The sequence below is a fragment of the Arachis hypogaea genome, chromosome 16 (genome assembly GCF_003086295.3).
Source record: "Arachis hypogaea cultivar Tifrunner chromosome 16, arahy.Tifrunner.gnm2.J5K5, whole genome shotgun sequence".
In the NCBI taxonomy this organism is placed as follows: Eukaryota; Viridiplantae; Streptophyta; class Magnoliopsida; order Fabales; family Fabaceae; genus Arachis; species Arachis hypogaea.
Genome location: NC_092051.1, coordinates 22196711 through 22207046, shown reverse-complemented (window position 1 = coordinate 22207046; position 10336 = coordinate 22196711). Strand labels below are relative to the sequence as shown.

The 10336-nt window shown below is 32.0% G+C and overlaps 2 protein-coding genes across 2 annotated transcripts; one reads left to right on the top strand and one right to left on the bottom strand.

Moving 5' to 3' along the window:
• Positions 1-566: 566 nt before the first annotated feature.
• LOC112758343 (uncharacterized) lies at positions 567-9920 on the bottom strand. Its single transcript, XM_072219317.1, has 8 exons — positions 7713-9920; positions 2925-3294; positions 2566-2793; positions 2248-2349; positions 1788-1859; positions 1511-1600; positions 1015-1046; positions 567-826 (listed from the first exon to the last, which is right to left on the bottom strand). The coding sequence occupies exons 2-4, from the start codon at positions 3006-3008 to the stop codon at positions 2302-2304; spliced, it is 360 nt and encodes a 119-aa protein (XP_072075418.1). The 5' UTR covers positions 3009-3294; positions 7713-9920; the 3' UTR covers positions 567-826; positions 1015-1046; positions 1511-1600; positions 1788-1859; positions 2248-2301.
• LOC140180049 (uncharacterized) lies at positions 6628-7152 on the top strand. Its single transcript, XM_072220434.1, has one exon. It carries the CDS (start codon positions 6628-6630, stop codon positions 7150-7152), a length of 525 nt encoding a protein of 174 aa, XP_072076535.1.
• Positions 9921-10336: the final 416 nt, after the last annotated feature.

The following is a 10336-nucleotide window of genomic DNA, read 5'->3' as shown; positions in this document are numbered from 1 at the left end:
CACCAAATAGTTTGTGGAGGTTTCTAAAACTCCCAAAATTTGAAGTGCCACGAGGTCTTTTGTGGGGGGTTTTTAAAAACCTCCACAATCTATTCAGTGGGGGGTTTTGTGTGTGTTTAGTGGGGGGTTTTATATTAAACTTTTGTGACAATTTTAAATCACTTTTGTGACAGTTTAAAACCCCATAAATTGATTTTATAATTTAACAAAAATAAACTATTGTGTGAGTTTCAAACCTCCACAACCCTGTAATTATTTATTTATTTTTAATTTCAAATCATTCATTAATCTCATCTAATTTACATATTCTCAAATTAAAAATTTATTTTTTAATATTAAAATTTAAAAACTAAATCTTTTATAACATAATTTCTCAATATAAGAAATAACTTTATATATAAAAAAATTCGCAATATCAATCGTTTCAAACATAATTCCATATTATATTCTTCTACATAACTATTATTGTTTTTCTTTAAAAAGTAAAATAAAACAACTTCAATATTTCAATATCATCTAATTACATAAAAATCTCAAAATGAAAATATGAATGCAATCCTAGAAGACCTTTAGGGAGTATTTTTCAACCATACTAAAAATATCATATAATTGGTCAACAAGTTTAACAAAATTCATCCTGCATTAACCAAGTGCTCTAAGTAACAGGGAATCTAGGAGTTAACGGGAAGCCTCCAAGCAATCTCCTCACAGTCCCATTAATCTCTTTCTCCTTCCAGTGACTGACTTCAGTTGTCTTAGTTGCTCATCTTCTTCTATAGTCACATTGTGACTGCAGCCAATAAATACAAGCATGTCCTTCTCATACCTACAACAAAAACAACAAAGAGCAAAGGTTATTAGAAGCAATGATAAATGAAATTGAGCTCTTTCTTTTTCGGCTCTTAGGCTCAGACACATCCACAAATATGCAAAAGAACATGTAGAGAAAAAGAAAATATAGGCAGCAAGAAGAATATTCAGGTTAATATTTGCAATACTAGTGTTGTAAATTACCTCATATAAAGGGCCAGATAAGGATTTCCATTCTGCAATTTGGGATCAATTTAGAAAAATAAATGCATTTAGTGATATATGAAGGGTTCCCACATTTCAAACTCACTTAAGTCAATTGAATCACAGAATAAAGCAATGGAAAAATGTTTGAAAAAACAAAGTTGTTTCATCTTACTGATGAATAATGTATGTCATGCATCTATCTTATTCATCAACTAATCATTGATATCACAATCAACAAAATAATCTTTGCAATAGCCTGCCAAATGCAATGCCCTAAACTGAGCAAGTTGTGGAAAACACCTCGACTTAAAAGGATCAATCATCTTTACAAACCCAACTCAGAATAATATCTTCCTATAGAGAAAATGAAGAAAGAATTATAAAGAAATAACCAAACTGAAAGGGAGGGTTTAAGTTAATAACCAGCTAAAAGGAAACCACTTTCACACACAACAAATAAATAAATAAATAAATAAAATCAAGTGAAACAAACCATCTGCTGTATTTTTGTCTGAAGAGTCTTGAAATGCTTCTCTTTCTCAGAAGATCATAGAAACCTTAGGAATTGGAAGCAAGGCATCTTCTGCATTAGCACAGTCTTAAATTAGCCAAGAGCACTAAATCAAATAATCATTTTTTTTTTGCAAATTCAAGAGCTAAAACCATTAATCTACTTGAGATAAGTTATGGTAATTTGATTCTTGGATTCGTACAATATCAGAATTATCAAATCTCATAAAAAATGTGAATCTATGACAGTAACAACATACAAGCTAACCAAGTATTTCAATTTGGCAATTGAGGGAGAAAGTGTTCTAGAAAATCCTTTTGATGCCAAGTTCCTACAAGAAGCAACTAATGCATTGTCAAAACTCAAAACCAAATAAGAAAAAGAAAGGGAACAAAAAAAAAAAGAATATATATATATATATATATATATATATATATATATATATATATATATATATATGAACATCCAAACTTGATAAGTGTTAACATAAATATGGATGAATTAATCGTATCTTTATGGAAAATGAGTTGTTATTAGGTGTTCTAAGAGTAACATAACTCCAATCAATTTATGCCACATAGGTTAAAATAATTTTATTATAACTCGTTAATAATTTGTAATTCAATTAATACATCAGTGTAAGAGTTATAATATATACTGAGAACTCTAATAATTTTTCGTTTAGAATTTAACTTAGGTGGACAAATTTAATTAATTACCTTCCGCATCAAGATCTATGATTAGATAACTGTGCCTCAATACACTCAGAAATATCAACCAACTTGAAAATATTTTGAGTTGAAACATATTAGAAACTTCGCCTGAAAAAATTAGAAAAAATCAGCCTAGTTAAATTAGAGCTTCCAAGAGGATTAAATCAGATCATGCTAAGCTAAGGCAACAAGAATACAAGATAAAGCGACAAGAGGCAAGAAACAATCTTCAAGCCCAGAAAAATGATCATCACTTTATAATAATAATAATAATAATAATAATAATAATAATAATAATAATAATAATATCATATTTCAACATACTTGTTCACTATGACCTTGTTGAAAGTACACCACATGGCTCCCAACTACAGGTAAAGAAACAAGGGGACCAGCACATGCATGCCAAAGTTCTGAGTCCAGAACTGGCTTTTCCTCTACAAAAAAACCTCTAACTTCAGTTTTGATAAAAGCAATAGGAAGCTGATGAGTGTGGCAAAAATCATTGAACTCAATAGCTTTCTCAAGACTAATATCTGTGAAAACAACAACCTGCAAAATAAAATATATACAAATACTAATATATCAAAATAAACTAGATAGAGATGCATTGATGATGGGAAATTCAAACAACAAACTTCAAATTAAATAAGAAAGAAACCACAATCAGTATCTATGTTTACCTGGCAACCAAGATCTCCGAGTCCTAATATTTGCTCGTCATTAGTGACAACAACTTGAGTGTTTTTCTCTAGCCAGTTTTTCATTACTTCAAGGATCTAGCCTCTGTAGAGTCTCAAACACTTAGTATCTCTTCTTATCTTTCTTTCTTTCTTTCTTTTTTTCACCTCAAAGGCTAAATGATGAAAACAGAACAATAAATATAAATAAAAAACCATACTTCACTTTCAATCTAATGTATAGACCCTGCAGTCGACGAAAAATGCTTCCATATTTCTGGCAGGCTTCTCTAACAATTGGAGTGTAAACAACAAGAAGCAGTTCCTCCATGTTATCAATCAGAAGCTTATAAAATAGCCTCTCATTCCTCTCCTGAAAAATGACATCACATCAGTGCAATATCACATTTAAAATGGTGGAAAAGAATGATTGTTATAAATAAGAACCTTCTCATTAGTTCTTACAATATTATTACTGAATCTATTCATGAACACACTTTGAATTTGATTATTTCAAGCAATTTAGTATCATACTAGTTATAAAAAATCTGCAGATAATTCACAAGTTTTAGTTACCCGGTTGTACCTATTTTTCATGACACTTGGAGTGCTTGAGAATAAACAATTCATCGAACACTTGGAGTGCTTGAGAATTTGAAACAATGTTATCAACCAAGAGATAATAAAACTCATCAAATGTTATATCACATAACAAATCATTCAGAATCTGAGAATTAAAAACAAAGAAAATGAATAAACAGGAAAAAGAGAAGGAGAACTAGAAATTGAAAATGAGTGAAAAGAAGAGCGTACAGAAAGGATAGAATGTCGATGGAAAACACGAGCGTCATTGGCCAAGGAGAGTTAACCGAAGAAGCGATTTCTCTCGATCTCAGAGGCTTGGGCGTTGCAATTAGATCTGAAAATGCGTTGATGAAGGAAGCGCCTTGGCTCGATTTCAATAGCTTTATGGCAGAAGCAGAAAGGAGATTAACTTTAGCGGCGGCGATGGTGGCGATGGAGATGGCGATGGAGAGCTTTAGGGTTTTAGTGAGCTCTCACCCTTCTTTCTTTTCGAGTGTTTCTTGGATTTTGAAAGAAATTTTAATTATGTGATAATTGATAACAGTAGGATTTTATTGTTAGGTATTTGGTGGGAGTTTATCAAAATGCCACATATAAAATATATTGAAGAGGTTTTTAAAAACCCCCACTAAAAAATACTCACAAATATATATAAATCTTGTAGTGGAAGCCAGCAAGCACCTAGGATATGCTGTTTCGATATATGCTTTCGGATTTATGGAGGACACAGTTGAGTATCAGATTCTTCATATTTTCAAGAAGCATTATTCTCAACAAACACTATCCTGGTCTCTTTATATATCTTTCGAAAGAGATTGAACTCACGCAGGGACATATGATACAAAAGTAAACAAAATCGGTCCCAAGTATGTTGTGAACGACGACATTTTGTACTGGATAGGGTGGGGAGGTCCTAACTTCCTCCAGCCACAAACAGTAATGAAATTCAATCTTCGTCAGAGAATGTTTCACGAGGCCGAGATACCCGCGGAAGTGAAATCCAATTACAACTCATTTACTCATTTCAATGACGGCATTGGTTACGTTTCATATTTCAATGCTGGGTTTACAAGACAGATTCTGGTTTGGTAAATGAAAGGTGTTTCGGATAACGAAATAAAATGGGAGAAGATGATAAAAGTTTCAAGTTTTGGTATTCTTTACATGCCAATACTGTTTATTGGGAAGGATATCTTATCAGTCATGGAGGCTAGGAGTGGTGTTGGTTGTTCAAATGACACACAAGGTAATGATGTTGTGCTCTCAAGACTCAGGTACATGGAAGGAAGAAGAGAGAATTTGGCCCACCGCACATGGCAGGAGCATGTTAATGTGAAAACAATCACATTGCATGTCGAAAGGCTCTACATGGTTTAGTTTAATATCACGATGTTTTCCTAATCCTATCTTTTGATTTGCATGATGTTTTGTTTGTGTTGTATTTGTTTTTGGCAAAATTTATGTTACGCAGTGTCTCCCTAGGTATGTTAAGGCTTATGCTTTTTGGATATCATGAAGTTATGTAATAGGTTGGATATCAATTTTCTATTGATGTAGTCTAAGAAATCCATTAATTTGTATGGTAAATGGTTAACATATGGGATTTGAAGTGCAAAACTAATTGATTTAGGTTCTATGTACTATCTAATATAAATTAACTACTTATACGCTTCTAGGAGGATTTATTTTATCAGAAAATACTTTACAGAATCTAGAGATATATTGACACCAATTAAGTCCTACCTACCAGCTAAGCATATAAAAGTTATAGAGTGTTAGTATACTTACTGGAATGATATAAAGATATACATGCTTATGATATTGAGAATTTTATTTGTTAAATTTTTTGTATATTTTTTATTCTAAAACTATGATTTAGTAGTATATCAAAGCTAAAATAAAACTTGGCATTTTTTTAAAGAATTAAATGGGTAATTCAGATTAAGAACTCAAATGTAATTTCAATACAATACATATGAGAGGAACCTCACAAATGAGTTTGTTAAATGCAGTTGAAATGAAAAAAATGCTATATGGAGGATGCTATATCTCTTAAAAACTCAAATGCAGTTCTCCCTCAAACCTATTAACTGAAAGGACCACCTATTTTCATATAGATATATCAATTTTCCTTTTATATATAAGAATAATGTGTTACTAGCAAATATTAATGTTAGAATAAAGTATCGTTTTTGTCACTAATTGAATATTATGTACAGTAAAAAATTGATATTGTTGAAGGATAAAATTAAAATTTATTTCTATGTATCGTTTTTGTCCCCAAGGTTTTCGTCCTATTTAAGTCCCTAACGTTTCAAAATCGTCTCAATTTTGTCCCACCGTCAATTCTGTTAATGGATCCCTAACGGCAGGACAACATTGAGTCAATTTTAAAACGTTAGGGACTTAAATAGGACGATTGAAACGTTAGGGACAACTTTAGAATTTACCCCAAATGTTGGGGATAAAAACAATACTTTACTCTTAATGTTAAGCATATCAATAATTACCAAGTCAATGATAGGGTTTTACAAGTAATCAAGTCAATAAATTAACTATTAGTATTATTATTTAAACTAGAAATTAAAGACACAATTTGGCGTTTTAAGTAGCTGCTTCCAATTAAGGGGTGACCGCAACTTGATATAAACTAAATTTAGACTCGCGCAATGCGTGAAATTTTTAAACAATAAAATTTTTTGTACATAACTTTTTAGATAACTAAAATGATAATAAATAAGTTTCTAATTTCTGGTGGACGGACAGCACACTCACGATTTGTAATCCCACTCAATTTAAATGAATGCTCAACATGCAATATAAAATAGGACAGCGCATTAGCTGATTTGTTAATAAAAACTAAGCTAATCATTTAGGATGAGGCTCCTACGGTGAATAGATTTTATATTGAAGCACTTGACAGGACAATGCGTGACATATTAAGATTCAGCAATCCAAACAGGCTTGATCAGCCTTTTGGAGGAAAAACAGTGGTCTTCGGTGGTGACTTCGACAGATTCTCCCAGTAATTCCTAAAGGGACTAGACAGGAAATTGTTAACGCTACTATAAACTCATTGTACATATGGGATAGTTGCAAGCTGTTGTCATTGGCCAAAAACATGCGATTGAAAGCAGGTGACTCCCACACAAATTCATCCGAGTTAAAAGAGTTTGTTGACTGGATACTAGGTATTGGTGATGGTAGCCACGGAACACTAAGGAATTGTGGTGAGAGGATTGAAATCTCAGAAGACATCCAGGTTAAGGATTGGGCTGATCCAATAGAGACGATCTGTAAGGTAACATATCCAGAACTATTTTGCGGGAAAAATATTGATGAACATATTGAAGATAGAGCGATACTAGCGCCAACATTGCAAATAGTTTATGAGATAAACAACTACATGATGAGCTTAAACCCTATTGAATCACAAACATATTACAGCTCAGACAAGGCATACCCAACAGAATCCAACAATGACTTATTGGCATCCATACACACACCAAAATTCCTAAACACAATCAGATGTTCAGGGGTTCCAAATCATGAGTTGACATTAAAGGTTGGAACTCCTATAATATTACTGAGGAATATAGAACTATTCTGCAGGATTGTGCAATGGTACACGCTTGGTTATCACTAAGCTTGGGAAACACCTCTTCGAAGCATGTAGCAAGGTTAGGAAGAACAAAAGTCAGAAGGTGTTTATTCTTAGGATGACTCTAAGCCCGTCAGATCATCGAATACCATTCAAGTTCCAACGGAGACAGTTTCCCATAACGGTGTCATACGCAATGACTATAAATAAGAGCCAAGGGCAATCATTGTCAAAGGTTGGTTGATTAGTCAAAAAGCCTGTTTTTACTCACGGCCAACTTTATGTCGCAGTATCTAAAGTAACAAATAGGCAAGGACTGAAGATACTATTGTGCCATGATGCTGATAACCGAATAGAGACAGACAATGTCGTATTCAAAGAAGTTTTTAGGAATGTTTGTTGAAAAGGCATCTTACAACAAGAAAGTTGCTTAGCTCCGTGTTAATTTTGGATTAAACCGAGGCGAAAGCATCGCGTCAAATAGGTACTCTTTTTGCTCCAATGTAGACTATTTAATTATGCAACCTTTAGACACATTTATGATATTTAAGTAACTATTTTAGGCATGTATCATTTAAATCTTAATTTGATATGACAGAATTTACCTGGTAGAATGATTTTCCATAAAATTTGGAATCTCTTAACATCCTATCCCGAATGACCTGAAAAAACCAATAATCATTAGCCAAAAACTAGTCACGAAGTGTCTTAAAAAAATTTATTAGTTTACAACCATAGCCTTATTAATTAATAATCAATCTGAAGCAACATATCCTTTTATTAATCTTCTATCAGCAGGCGTGAAATTCAATAGTAGAAAAGCATCTAAATGTTTTGTAATTGACAACATAGTATAGAGTTTTGGTGCAACTCAATTTTAAATCCCACATTTAACCACAAACCATTGGAATCATATAATCCTTGTAGAAGTACTACTTAGAAATATTAAGATAAGGATTTAGATTACCCGGGAGATTTGGGTATCCAACTCCGTATTCTATCAATTACACAAATATCTTATGCTGGCGGGTTCATAAATATTATATAGAAGCCACACCTAAAAGTCAATTAATGTTCATTTGGGATTTTTGGCCTAGCAATTTCATTTATTCGGTAATTAGTTACGGTTTTAGATATTAGATTATTATATTGGTACAACTGCATAAGGTGAAACTGTTTAATACCTTTACTCACCAAGTAGTTTCGGAAAATAGCTCCTACTAGCGAAATCGTATCAATTTTAATTCTCTAGCAAAAAATAAATTGGGATTTATAAATATAGTGTCTACCTTCCACAGCTTCAGGTGGGCAAATAAGATAGAGACACTGCTTTTGTGTATATGATCTTTGTAAAAAAGGTTCCTTCCTGTTAAATACCAGACGCTCTCGAAATGCTATAGTGAGTTGCAAGATAAGTTTTGCTAGTATAGTACTTACAAGTTGCAATTATTTCATCCAACAGTCAGTTATATTAGTCTATTGACAAATTAAAAATAATTTATTTAAGCCATAAGATACACCTTTTGTATAGAACATATATCAAACCTATTCCAGGCCAATAAGGTTCGCATCTATATATCCGAGTTGCATATAGGAGCAAAATCAGGTACATCCACAAAGAACTTATAGCCGTTCATAGTATTACAAGCCAAATATGTAAAAAAGAAATTAGACACATTTTACCTTGCAGTCAATCTCAACTTAACTAACCCTCCTAACAAATTAGGAAATTTGGTAGATGAGTAGAAGCACTTACAGAGGTTATTTTAGAACTGTCTTTTTAACAGATATGCATCCATCATGTCCTCAACTAAAATCAAAGTATTTAACCATGACAACACATATTGTTGACGAGATGAAAGAGGATAAGCTGCAGCCAACATTGCACCCAAGAGAACAATAAGGATATTCATAGCATATCTAGAATCTACCTATTTGATAAGTTACCAAATTTAGTACTGTAACAGTCATTATGCAATGTTGTTTAATAAATAAATATCTTAGCTGGAGGGTTCACGCAAATTATATAAAAGTAACACATAAAAGTCATAAAATGATCCGCTGAAATTTTTGACATAGCAAATTCATTTATCCAGTTATTAGTTATGTTTTGAGATATTACATGATTATATTAACACAACTGCATAAGGTGAAACTGCTTAATAGCTTTACTTACCCAGTAGTTTCTAAAGAATAGTTCCTACTAGCAGAACCGTATCAACTTTAACCACAAAAGCTTTTGCCCGTAATGCCACACCAATTCCAAATTCCAAAACAGAATGAATACATATATTTGCTTTAAGAAGCCAAAACATGATACGAAATATTAACCGTTCAGAACATAAGCTAATTCATTGTCCAGCATATCTTTATATACTTGACTCCACCTTTGTCGATATATTATCTAAATCCATTGCTTTGACTAAAAGAGAAAATAAATTATACCAAATGCATAAAGGTCTTCACTATTTGATTCACATATTCTGGCTCATTTTTGTTGATATGATTCCAAAACTTATCTTACTTGACAGGTCGTTCTTCCAGCTACACATACAGCAACAATGTCCAAAGGATAAAACTTTTCAGCGCCAACACGGTGTTAATCAGTACTTCAATACTCACCTTATCACACAACAGATATATTATCAATTATAGAAGTGTTGGTTAAGAGAATAAAAAAGAGAGCACATTGCAAATTACAATTAAACTCAATCAAAATCTGAAATTTTTGATATGTAAAATACTCACTATGATAATTAATTAGTACTTTAGCCCCGTCTTTTTATTGTTGAACTGGATACCAAACACTAGCTACAGTACATCTGGTATTTCAATTGGGTTTAGCTCTTTTGGGAAAAAAATGATGGTTGGCGGTGATAATTTAAATTACTAATCCTCTTTTTTGGGAAAGAAACATAATGTTTTTTTTAATTGCACTTAAATGTCTTTTGATTGGTTGATATGCTTTAAATGACTCTCTTTCTCTCTCATTAGTTGGTGCATCTTAAATGTCTCTCTCTTAAATTTAATACTAATTACTAATGGAGAGGAAATTGATTTTATTAATTTAATTTTTCTCCAATTATATAATTTGTTATAATGTAATGTTTTAGTATATTTTCCTTTTTGTGCTTACGTAATCCAATCAATTTTATTTTGTAAGATTTAAAAATAAATAACAAAATGAAATATTAAAGTATTCCATGTTAATTAATTAATTGTTAAATAT

Excerpts from the sequence above, each read along its gene's own strand:
- LOC112758343 (XM_072219317.1), bottom strand. The coding sequence starts at position 3,008 with ATGAAAAACTGGCTAGAGAAAAACACTCAAGTTGTTGTCACTAATGAC. Across the intron at positions 2,794-2,924 it reads TCGGAGATCTTGGTTGCCAG|GTTGTTGTTTTCACAGATAT; the intron begins GTAAACATAGAT and ends TTTATTTTGCAG. Across the intron at positions 2,350-2,565 it reads AACAAGGTCATAGTGAACAA|GCGAAGTTTCTAATATGTTT; the intron begins GTATGTTGAAAT and ends TAATTTTTTCAG.
- LOC140180049 (XM_072220434.1), top strand. The coding sequence starts at position 6,628 with ATGCGATTGAAAGCAGGTGACTCCCACACAAATTCATCCGAGTTAAAA.